This window comes from Seriola aureovittata, chromosome 18 (genome assembly GCF_021018895.1).
Source record: "Seriola aureovittata isolate HTS-2021-v1 ecotype China chromosome 18, ASM2101889v1, whole genome shotgun sequence".
Lineage (NCBI taxonomy): Eukaryota > Metazoa > Chordata > Actinopteri > Carangiformes > Carangidae > Seriola > Seriola aureovittata.
Window position 1 is genome coordinate 9,924,655 of NC_079381.1, and position 13,165 is coordinate 9,937,819.

Below are 13,165 nucleotides of genomic sequence, written 5' to 3' on the forward strand. Positions count from 1 at the left end.
GCATTTGGAATAATAACCTTTTTCAAAACTACACTCTCGTATACATGCAGTTTAGTAATCGTATAAGTACCTCACTCTTTTTGAATTAGCTATCTTTGGTAATAGATTGCTGAAATGCTTCTACTCAGGGAAGCATGCGCCTTAAATTTCCCTCATATTATTTGTCTATTATTGGTCAATCACAAATCCATCATTGTGTCCGTGTCACAAAGCGGTTCTGCCACACAGAGAATTTAATAGACGACGTGCTACATAATTCCAGGGTACTGAAGTCCTCTGCATTCATCTCCCTGCTGCCATTTGAGGCCACCAACCTGTGAAATTGCTTGGTGGAACCTTAAGAATAACTATAATGCTGTTACTCAGTGTTATCTTATTAGGGCCCATCCTATTTTTCTCCCGATGTCACATCACCATCTGAGAGTTGGTGACTGTAATAGTCTGAGCATGAGGGAAGAGGGACGAGGGAGACGAGGATGGGAAAGGGGAGAAAAAGATTTGTGGAGAGAGGGGAGACTCATGCAGAGCCTTTTAATTTAGTGTCTTTCATCTTCAGCCTGAATGACATGGTGTGTGTGTGTGTGTGTGTGTGTTGTGTGTGTGTGTGTGTGTGTGTGTGTGTGTGTGTGTGTGTGTGTGTGTCTAATGAAGTATGAGGACTTTTTGGTAATACACAGCATGAGTCTTTGTCAGCAAAATATTTTCATGTTTGCGAGTGTGTCGGAGTGTTTATGCTGCTGCATGTGTGCATCTGCACACGCATACGAGCATATGAATCACCGTCGGCATATGAGCTTTCAATTTACAGGGTAATAAGCTTATGTCTACGGAGGGTAGCAGAGCACAGGAGGTGAATATTATTTTTGTGTGTGTGTGCGTAACTGTGTTTGTGTGCCCATGTACTTTTTACTTTTGATGTCAGCTCATGTCTCTGTGGAACAGCAGAGCCACAGGAGGTAAGAGCCTGCTGAGAGGCTGAAGGCGGGGGACAGAAAAGAGTCTCAGAGTTTTCTTGATCTGTTTCTCTCCCTCCCTCCGTCCCTCTCTCCTTCTCCCCCTCTGCCTCTCTTCATCTGAATCATCACTCTGACTCCACGTGTGGAAAAGGTCTGTAAGAAGTATGTGGAACTTAAAAGTCAAACAGGTGATTGTGTGTGTGTGTGTGTGTGTGTGTGTGTGTGTGTGTGTGTGTGTGGTGTGTGTGTGTGTGTGTGTGTGTGTGTGTGTGTGTGTGTGCGCGCGCTTGCGTGTGTGTGTGTGTGTGTTGGTGCTATTTGAGTGCAAACATTGGTGTCTTTCCATTTCAGCTTAAGCTCATACACTTGCAGCTCGGCTGCAGACACACAGACATTTACCTACACATAAGCCTGGTTTGCTCTTACTCATTCATCAAATGAAGGAGGAAATCGTGCCATAAAATTAAACAGGTCGAGAAAATGAAGTCTACCTTAATCAGCCTTCTGTCCTTCCAACTAATTTCATTCTGTTAAATCACTTTTTTCCTAATCTTTGGCGCAGGAAGCAAGATGGGTTGCAGACGTGTTTCTCGCTCATCCCTGTGAAGTGAAATAGAGACCTGAGATATGACTTTGAATTAGAGGGCAATATGTACCAATTTCATTTGATAAATTCGTGGCTTTGTTTTTGAATGAGGAGAAAATGCCTAAATCGTTAAATTGAGACTTGTGCTCCCTCAGCTGTCCCTCAAACACCAGCACCAGCTGTTCTCTGTAGGCTCTTTCCATTTCCTTGGAGACGCCTGCATATCTGAGGGAGCCGCTGAAGATGACAAAATAACACCAAAGAAAGGTAGTCATGTTACCTCAGTGATGGTTTCTGAATGTCTGAATTCAGACCACTAGACCAAGTAGATAAAATCACTATTTCAACTTGCATTCATCTTGCAGTAGAACCTTATTTCACTCTTTTGAAATTTTGAAATTTTTGGCCACTTTGTCTGATTGCACGAGTAACTCAGTTGGGACTAGAGCGTTCTGTATGTGCAGCCGCCTAGCTAGCATCTTCCAACAGACGGCGTGTGAAGAGCTCAGTGGACATCTGTTAATCGTAGCTGCAAAAAATAACCTGGGTTACACTCTTCCGCCTCTAAACTGCATAAATCTGTGCATGCACTTCGTTTACACGCCACGCCACCCACCACCACAAGTTCTCAACCTGTGGGAAAACACTGATCTGTTCAAACTAAAAGTAGCAGCACAACAAACCTTCTCCAGCACATGAAAAAAAGCATGATGTGGGATAGGAGCTAAAAAGCAGCAAAACCTAGCCTCCAAATTTTCCAGTGTCACCAGGTTATTGATATCATCGTTGTTGTTTGTTGAGATTGACCATATATAGGCTAGTGTATATTCCAATTTCACTTCTTGGCCATATCAATCCAATCGAATCCGAATTAAATTACACCCAGAGCAGAAATGAGGGATCTTTTGTTGCTGCTTCATCCACTGATGTTTCATTTATTCATTTATTTATTTATTTGGATCCCCATTAGCCACCACCAAGGTAGTAACTACTCCTCCTGGGGTCCACTTAAGTAAACATTACATCATAACACAAAACAGTAATGTAGATTAAAAACAACAAGAAAAGACAAAAGGGAACAAGAAAATGACGACAAAAGCAAACAACAGTAAAGCATTTGATACAGTGCAAAAACCACTAAAAACAGCATGTACAGTGACTGAAGAAAAAATGAATAAGTTTAGGTTTAAGAAAATGGAGGAAAAAAAACATCTAGTTCCTCATATAGTCAGATATTATGTAGCCAAACATATCCTATTTGTAGAGGGGCTGGTGTTCTGGTTTGTTTGGGCTGTGTGTAGTGTGACAGGAACCTCTGAAGAAACCACTTAGAATTGAAACGTAAAAGACATACCCTCTTTTGCAGTGTTCAAGGAAAAACATTTATTTTGTTTTGACTTACAGGTGAAAAATGAGTAATGATGGTATTTATCTAAAAAGGCAGCTAAAGCTAAAGGCAGTTAAGTCTTAAATAAATTGTTTTTTTTTATTGTCAGGTCTGATGAGCAATTCAACATTATGTACTAAGTTGATAAAACTGCCTATTAAGGAAAGAGCACTCACAAAGTTTTACTTTTTTAAACCCTGAATTTTGCCCTCCAACACATACACCTATCCATCATCAGCGTAAAGGGGACAGTCTCTTTCTCTCCCCGTCTCTCTCATTCTCTCCTGCTCAACCTCCTGTACTACCTTACAAGTCTGCAACAGAAGCCATTTTAAAAAACCTTTTTTGTAATGAGGAACATTTTTGGTGGGTAAGGAAAAGGAGACATCAGATACTCTGTCAGAGATGGAAATGTGTCTGTGTGATCACTGATCCCTCTGAGTGTAGTAGCTTGGAGAAGCGCTGGAACTTAAGGAACTAGTCATTCTTACAGAGAACAAACCGCTTGATTCTGACTACACTTACAACTGCGGAAGATGAAGCCATAGGGAGCTGTCAGAAATATTTCTCAAACAGCAGAGTGCCTGTGTTTCTGCCTTTTTGGCCCTCTTTTTCCTCACCTCTCTGCTGTTAGGCCTCTGTTTTCCAACTAATTTTGTCTCTCTTTCCTCCTCCTCCATTATCTGCTTCTTGGCTACAAAATTTCTTGTTCATTCTCTCCCTGTGTGTGTTTTTTTTTTATTCTGGTGACTGAACATGTACAGGGAGTTCCTCTGAAATGAAATAGTAGGTGTCACACAGCCATCCGGCCTTGCTCACCTGAATTACAACTTGAGTTGTTTGTGGAGGGAAAGCATTAACTTTCAAACCTCTGTTGTCAGGGTTGGCATGAGTCCACGGAGCCTGTCTCAGTGATGAGAGTACTGAACAAACAATCCTTCTTTACTCCCATGTCACTGAGCTGATGGCACCTCACACTCTGAGGTCTTTTGTTATGGCCATTGTAAATGAAACAAGCCCAAATCACACTGGGAAATGCTTGTCTTCTGCAAAGAGTAGCCCAGTATCCCTAGAAAATTCTGGATGAATCTTTTCTGAATCTGTTTTTAACAATGCAGATGGTCTTAACACCAGAACAGCCGAGCCTTTGGAGCTCACCATTAATCAGGAAAGAAAAGGAAAAAAAACAAGAAAAATTAACCCTTGAAACTATCAGTATGAGCCACTGCTGTACCTCCACCATGACCACAGACCCAAGGCTGGTAAAAGAGCAAAAAAAAAAAAAAAAAACTTGTGGGGATGAATCTCCAGTCAGAGGGATGAGTCACGAATGAATTGAAACAAATGTCAAACAATTGATTTGTCTGACAGAAACTTGGCTTTCAAGATGCCAGATTTAACAAAAGAAGAAATGGGAATGACAGGGGGCTTTTTATAAACACTATTGTTTGTAGTGACAGAACCTCAGTCTCTGAACTTATTTGTGACCTAAATGTTTAACATGATTGGCACAAACTAAGTTTGACAGCCCCATAGCTGCTGCAGCTTGTCTAAGCTGAACAAAAAATAATGAGACTTTTGTGGTATTATTGTTGTGGAGTGAGATTTGTGAATGCACCATGAATGGAAGGGGGGGGGGGGCAAGTGTTACAGCTATATTATAACAGGTGCCTGAAGATTTCAGTCGTGATTGATTTGGCGACACCTGTGGTTACTGGTGGAAACAAGTGTGGTTTAATACTACAGGTATTCTATAATTCTTGGATCTCAGTTCATGCTCATCTAACAATTCAGTCTGGCTGCTCCTTCTTTCTGAATTACATAGCCCTATACAAGTTAAAATGTGCTAACAACAACCTAGGTCTATGAAGTTTAAAAGCTTAAAATGGATAAAATGCATGCGCAATGGGGATATGACGCCATGGTCAGGCGACCTAATGAAACCACCGTTACTGTGATTAAAATTACAGATTTCTCTAAGTTTGAAATACATGGAAACATTTGGGATAATGCGAGTACACAGCTCAACAAAATATACATCATGAGTCTATTCATTTTTAGACATTTTAATGTAGAAAAGTTCCATATTACGCCTATTAAGATGTATTGTTCCTTAATGAACCAGGTTCATATAGCGTTAGGTGTGCTGCACATTTTACACCCCAGTCATTAGTCCCCCCTGAAATCCATCCATCCCCCAGTTTGAGAACCACTGACCAAATTGGCCAGTTCTGGGAGAGAAGTTTTAATTTGAAAGGCTGAAATCCGCTCATCAAATGTATAAAAATGTAATATTTTAAAAACCCGGATTAAAACACCAACCCAACAGAAAAACAGAGTGGTCCCTTGAGTAATATGGAATTAATTTATAAGCCATTTTGTCCAGGATTTACTGAAAAGTCACCTCACTGTAAGCGCACTCACCTTCAACTCTCCCTACAGAGTTTAGAGCACGTGTTGCTTACTGAACATCGCTCCATTCACTGTTTCACCCAGTTTTTGCCTTTTTCATGAAAAACATGCATAAATTAGCAACTCGGGTTGTTTGACAGTCATTTTTGTTTTGGTGCAGGTACATGCACGAATCGTTGTTCTCCTGAGGTCGTCTTACACTAGAATGCCAAAATTTGTTTATAGAGTGTGTTTGTTGTCTATTTTATTTCAGTCTCCCAATATGTTCTCCTTTCAGACTCAGAGACCAATAAGATTTGCATGTGCTTGTACAATTCAGTCTTTATGTGTGGGATATAGTGCCTTGTAGCACTATCCCAGTCCTCAGATCTGTCTATGACAGTCGATAGTTTAATCAATATCCATGTTCGTGCTCCTTTATTGCTTGTGGTACTGTCTTGTCTTATTTGTTGCAGGCAAGATTGTCAATAAAATCTAGCTGTGAAGTATATGGAGTGCTCCCTAGCATCATATGCTACTTTGAACACCCATGATATGTTATATGCAATAAACAGGATGTTAGTGAAAGGAAGTCATTTGAAAATGTACTGTACTATAGAGCTCCTTCAGTGTGTAAAATGTATTGCAGTGACTGCTAATACAATTTTTTTTTTTGTCATTACTCTGTCTTGTTCACTTTAGATTTTTTATATGAAAAAGGTTGCTCCTTCAGTATCCCACTTTGTTCATTTGGAATGTATTGCTTGAAGGTTGTGAACTAGTTGTGGTGGTAAGACGAGGCAGCACCCTGCTTTCTTACAGATGAGCACTGATTGAATTTCCTGCCCTACAATGGCCAAATTGCTTTTTGTATTTAGACAAATTGCTCTTGTGGGGAGAAAGTAGGAAAGTGCATCATGTAAAAGCATGAGGAGCAGGAGGAGGCAAGGACTCATGGGTGGAGATAGAAGAAGGGGAAACACGGCGAGAACAATAAAATGGAGAAGGAGAGAGGGTAGACAAAGTTAGCGTGACGTCTGAGTGGTTTCCTGTTTATTCCTGTCCTGTTTCTGCTGCGGCTGTCACAAAGAAATGGCTCAAGAGATGTTAAAGTGATGTGAGGGTGGAAGAAAATTAAATAAGAAATGGAAAAGACAGTGAAAAGCTGATGAGCTGATCCCGAAAGCTGGTGAAATAATCTCTTCCAATTCACATTGTACTCTTAACTTATCATCCGTATAAGTGAGCGGCAGGAGCACCTAAGCATGAAATACAAAAACCGATGGAATCGCGTAAAATATGCAAACAGAAATTTTCGTTTTCACGCAGGTCTGTGCCAGTGGCAAACATAGTTGACCTTTATGCTTTTCTGATTTATGCAATTCAGAGCGCACCATCGTGCTCGTCTGCTGTTTGTATCTACTGTACACCAACCCCTCCTCTTTCCTTCTCACTTCTTTCCATCTGCTGTGCTCAGCACCTTCCTTTCCCACTCTTTTACCTGTCTTGTCTCTTCTCTGTCTTCATGTTTAGCTCTGATGTGTCACCCATGTGCTTCACATACTTCTCCTATTCTCTTGTCACCTCCCACAGATTTTACCTTTCTTACCCTTTCCTCCTTTAATTTACCTCTTTCTTCCCCTATTGTTTCTCATCCATCATCACTTTTCCTCCTCATTTTGCCCAGCTTTCCTCTCTTGTCTTCACTTTTTCTTTGTTCTTCTGTCAAGAGTACTGTCAACCTTCCTCATCAGACAACTCTTCTTTCTTCTCAGCTCCCCCTTTCCTTCACCTCCTTCTCATCCCCTCTTCTCTCTCCTTATTGTATGTAATATATTCCTTTTCTGTCCTCCCTATGTCAGAGTGAGGACCTTCCCTAAGGATTCGGCCTTACTGGGCAGGGACACTGTTCGAGCCCTGATGTACTACGCCTTGAAGGTCTGGAGCGACATCGCGCCACTTAACTTCCACGAGGTTGCCGGCAGTGACGCAGATATTCAAATCGACTTCACTAAGGCCGACCACAATGATGGATATCCCTTTGACGGACCAGGGGGCACCGTGGCACACGCATTTTTCCCCGGAGAGAGGTTCACAGCCGGGGATACACACTTTGATGATGACGAGGCGTGGACCTTTAGGTCACCAGGTGAGGCACATTGCAATCAGCGCTAGTAAACCACACTGTCTGCATTTCTACAAATGTATAGCATCCATTTGGTGCCGGTGACTAAATAATAATAATAGATAAACCCTATTTTCCATTTTCAATATTTTTATATCCTCCAAAATATAATAAATTGGTCATACTTGATGTTCAGTTGCACATATTCACCATTAACTAGTTGCTTATTATCATGCATATTAGTAGCATATTGGCTCTTTATTAGTCATTACAAAGCACTTACTACGTATTCTGCATGAACATATTCTACAACTGCTAGGCCATTAACAGAGTTTTCCCTCAATAACCTCCTAATTACTGCTTTTTGATAGTAAGTCAGGAAGTTGTTGTACATGAATTATGATTGTAATATGCTTTGCTCAGTATGGGCCTCAAAAGGTGGTATGAGCTCTTAATTAATAGCTTAGTAGTTATGGAATATGTTCATGCAGAATAAGGCAGGAATGAGTGCTTTACAATAAAGAGCCAATATTCTACTGATATGCTTGATAATAAGCAACTAGTTAATGGTGGATATGTGTACCTTAATATAAAGTGTTACCCATATAATTAGCTATTACCTAATGGTGAAGTGTTTCAGTGACACTGTTTTAAGTGTAGCACTTAGTGTAACTGCTTCACACCTGTGAGACCTGCTAAAAAAATATATAAATATAGTGAATATTGTTGGCAGTGATGTCAGTGCACTACCTTGAGTAACCAGGTCATTGTTTTTCAAAGGAAAGCAGCTGCTGAGTAATGCTGAAATGCTAGTTGATGAATGAGTAAGTCCGCTGCCACAAACGCACCATTAAAAAATGCCCAACATTGCTTGGTTCCAGTTTCTGAAAGATAAAACTTTCCTCTAATTCTTATCATTCTAACTTAAATGTCTTTGGTTTTGGAGTGTTGTTTGAGCACATTAAAAAACATTTCTTTTGCATTACAGCAACCAAACAATTGATCAAAATTATTGATTGAAAAACTAATTGATAGATTAATCAATATTCATTAGTTACAACCCAACAAAAAAAAAATTTTTATTTATTTTTTTATGCATCAAACCAAGGTGAAGGCAGAAGTATCCGTTTTTTAAATTCATTTTGTTGTTTGGCTTTCGGTGAATGGACCCTTCATATCATTGTAAGATGGATTACTGACCTGAGCCACATTAAATTTTAACTGTTTCATTATTAAGTCTATGTTAAGTTAAGTTATGGGGACACTGGCTGTGTGTGGCCCATTCCAATGAAACACATTCGTAGTGTATTGTTGCTTTGAGTGGTGTGGGATCGGTCTGGCCGAATTTCTTTCATGAAACAGTTTTCAAAGGGCTTGATTACTCGCTAGGGGAAATGTGCGAGTTTGAAATGAGGACAGGATGACAGCGGCTTTAAATGGAATTCAATCAGCTCTGCCAATCAAAAATAGACGAGCTTATGTATTGGAATTATCCATCATTCTTAGACAGCTTGGGAAAACGCACCGCATGTGTGCTCTGGTGTTTTGGATTCACACTCACTGATTCATTAATTCACTTGTTCAAGCATTCACACACTCACGGTACAATATCTGCTGTGGCTGCGTATGTCATCATTCACTCGCCTCCTCTTTGCACTTTAGCTGAACTGTGCGTGTCCTTGTTATCTTATGAATAATTGTGCACTCCCGAGCCTTTGCCGTGTGTGTGTGTTTTCTCTCTGGTGCAATGAAATTATTGGTGGCACAACAGGACTCTGACTTTAAAAATGTGACTAAATGGTCACGTTCTCTAAACCTCGGTGGTCTTGTCACTTAGCATCAACCTCATTTTCTGCCTGCTATCCTTTGCTTTGGTTTAAAAAAAAAAAAAAAGAAGAAGGTGGTGAGCAGGAGAGGGCGGGGGAGCATTATAAGTCCACTCAACCGGATGAAATGAGCGGATGGAGCGATCTAGTCGCACTGAATGCATCGTCAGACAGAGGCTGTTTCAGCGCGGTCACATGAATGACAGCATAAATCATTAACTCTACTTCTCTCTGACTTGCTTTCTGTATTCTTCCCTTCATGTGGATGACTAAACTTAAAATGACATTCCTCTCTCCTTCGCTCTGTACCTCCATTCATCCTTTCTTTTTGAAAGATGGATGGACAGCAGTGGAGAGAGGGAATAGTGATAACAGAGGCATAGATGACGTGAGAAATATTTCACTAAAACATCTCTCACAAGCTTCCAAAGTGAGTAAATATAAAAGTCGAGCATGAAAGTTCAAATTTGACATTAGAGACAGCAGGACGACAAAACAACTCCACCGCAGGTTCCACACACCAGTTGCTGGATGAGGGAAATTCCCTGAGCTCTAGTTCTTCACTAGTCAAAACTGTTACGTCATTTCACTGGAACAAAGTCTGTGACACTTTTCTCGCATATTATAGGTGATTTGAGATAGTGCTATCTCAAAACAGAGTGCACCCTTAGCACTAGGCTATAACTCAGTCGATCAGTCCCAGGATACCAAAAAAAAAAAAAAAATGGACAGATATCATTTTGGAGCTAAATTATATCAGCTGGACAAGTAGCCTGAGGACATGGATTATGTAATTTTGAAATGACACGCATAGGCTGATAAACTAAACAAAATAATACACGTAGTTGTTACAGCAACATTAAAATTTGGGATTAGAGCTTTACCTCAGAGTAAGTGTTTTCTTATCACCTGTGATTTGAGTTAAGATGCAGTTAAAGGTTAGAGATATGATTGGTTTCAGCTTGAAACGCCAAAACTGACTCATTGTCACTTTATGTACCACAAGAAACAAAAGAGGACTGACACATGCTTGGAGCAAACCTGGTGAAAAGCTGACACCTTCACAGCTTTACACCTGTGCGAAGACCATACTCAAGCCTGTCTTCATTGCCTCCTCTTGGCTATATCACACTGCCTTCCTGATCTCTCGCCAGGAATCCAGTGTCTCCTGTCTGTCTCTATATTCTTCACACAGTAAATTTCACAACTGGGGAAAACGGTACACACTGTGGGACAAAGGCTTTCACAGTATTGCATGGAAGTAGTTGTGTGAAGAATGAGAAAAGAGAGCTTGAAAGAGAAAATCCAGTCCTGGCTATTTTCTCACCTGCGCAACTTCTAGCTTATCGCTGTGTGAAGTGACCGTGCTTGTTGAATTGTTGGTTTGAGGATTTTAAAACGCCTTTTTTAAAGTGAAAACGCATTGGATGTATCCTCAGACGATTCGACAAGCACTTAGTTTGAAGCGTACTGGCCCTATTTCTGGTTCTCACCTTGACATCACATGCTACATTTTAGGTGAGAAACCTGTAGGTTCACGAAGTAGGCGTCCCTCTTTGTCAGATTTACAGATAGTGAATCAGTCTCAGTCACAGATGCACATATATGTTGTTGTTATTGTAGGCTTGTGTGTTCCATTAACTTTGCTGCTGGTGGCCAACTGATGTCTGTATTTAGTCTTTGTTTCTGTAGAAAATGGTGCCTATGCAGGGCAAGAGTAACTATAACTGCCTTGTCGTATACTGTATACCACCATCTGCTGAAAGATCCCCAAAGCCGAAAGATGAAGTGAAGTTGTGCCAAAAAGTTTGTGATATTTGGGGATGCCATAACTCCTCCTCCTCCGATCCGTGACGCCTTGTTCCTTACAGGAGAAGCAGAACTGCACGACTTGGCAGCCTACACCAACTACATCTCTTTCTCGCTTCAGCCTCAGACAACCCAAATAGAATAATTCCTGGATGAAAGATGAATTTTTGACAAAATCTGACATGAATACCTCCTCCACAGCTGGAAGCGAAACAGAGAGCAATCTGTAAGCACGCTGCGTTTTATGAAGCAGCAGCACTGACATTTTGAGTGATTTAGCCACACAGACATAATGACAGTATGTGATTTTCAGGTTTTTTTTTATGTGTACATTATCCTGTGTAATGCACTGTACAGAACAGCTCAGTTACAGTACAGGCACATTATGCACCAATACTGTGTTTTATGTTGCTTCATTCTGAAAAAGTTGCCTTTTTATGGGACATCGCCAGGATGAAACCTGGGAATAAACGTCCAACAAGCATTCAAGCAAATGATCAGGTTTTGTAATATCATTTGCATTTGGATTCCTTTGTCACTATGTACAATTTTCTTTATTTCATACATATTATCTATAGGAATATGTACATGAAGTATAGTCTTATATCTGTGATTTTACTAGAATATTAGGTTACTTTACACCCAATAAAGACCAGAAAACGGCCGCCTTTGATGTTTGGTGTGGTCATCCTGGCACTATTGTCATGGATATTTTAATTTTGCTCAGTTCTTTCAAAGAACATCAAAGAGCTACTTTTTGTCATTACATGATTTATTTTCTTCCCACTGACAATGAACTATCCTCCAACTCCATGGTAGAAAACAAATATTCTGGGAGTACAGAACTTGAGTGTGTCTTCAGGGTGATGTCACTGATGCTGAGGGTGAACTTCTAAACTGAATAAGCTGGCTGGATATTGCACCTCTGTTTCTGGGTCAGTGTCATCCCTGAATTTAGTATTTTCATTGCGACCGGATGGACAGATCAAACAGCACAAAGGATCACACGGCTGCGGGTGAGGATTGATTACATATGTCAATGAGCCCAGTCTCAGAGCACACACCACGCTTTCATACGCAACTAAAAAAGAGAGGCGCAAACAGAGGGTCGGTAAAGAGACAGACAGGGCTGGTAAAAACTGTATGGATTTTTTTTGATGGCCCACCGACCCACCGAGGCAGCAGCCCATTGGGATTTGTCCCAATGGGCTGTACACCACTGTGTTAAACTGTGTCAGTAAGACAGGTCTATGGAAAGATCCAGCGCCCCATGGTGCATTTTGACCTCATGTTTTAGGTTGCACCGCAGCCTGAAGGATGGTGTGTACAGTGTGTGTGTGTGTGTGTGTGTTTGTGTGTGTGTTTGTGTGTGTGTTTGTGTGTGTGTGTGTGTGTGCGCGCATGTGAGGCTGTCTATCCCAGCTGGTGAGTCTGTGATGGGGCCAGGACCTGTGTGGATCTCCCTCCTTTGTTTTGTGCTGTCAGGGCTGTGAACCATATGTCACTGGACAGCAGCTCAATCTGCTCCAATTAGACCTCCCACCAGGCCACAGCAGTGGCAGGAGAAGCACACAATGCTGTTGTGTTGCTGGGGTGTGTGCTTGAATAAGCGTGTAGGGTAATTGGGGGGGGGGGGGGGCAACAGCAGCTGCAAAGATATAGGTTCTGTTAATGGCAGCAGCGAGTAAATGAAGGAGGGGTCAGCGGTTTGACCCGGTCTTTATGACTGTAATTTGTGTTTGTAACAGTCTGCCTCCATCATAGTGTTGTCCAAAAGACAGGCATTAACCACTAAGCTACAGTAAAAGTTAAAGCGAGTTTTTTTTTCATAACCATAAATAATTCAGAGGGATCGAAGGAAGATGGTACACAATGTGTCAGTACAGTAAACTGACCTTCAATACGGGAGAAGGTAGAAATATGGACTGATTCTGCGAAGCATCATACCTTGCTAGATGTTCCTGTTTTCAAGTCTGCTTCTTTCTTTCATTGTGATGAATCCCCTCAAGGGTGAAATTCACATCCAGTGCATCACACTTTTTCATCTGTAAAGCAAGCGCACACTGCTATTTTTAACTGTTTAAT

At 41.0% G+C, this 13,165-nt stretch overlaps 1 protein-coding gene across 1 annotated transcript in view; it reads left to right on the forward strand.

Moving 5' to 3' along the window:
• The window catches only part of LOC130186010 (matrix metalloproteinase-17-like), a 62,765-nt gene that overhangs the window by 27,649 nt on the left and 21,951 nt on the right, over positions 1 to 13,165 (forward strand). Inside the window, exon 4 of the mRNA XM_056402697.1 lies at positions 7,183 to 7,469. Coding sequence (XP_056258672.1) covers positions 7,183 to 7,469 — 287 coding nt within the window. The remainder of the gene's footprint in view (positions 1 to 7,182; positions 7,470 to 13,165) is intronic.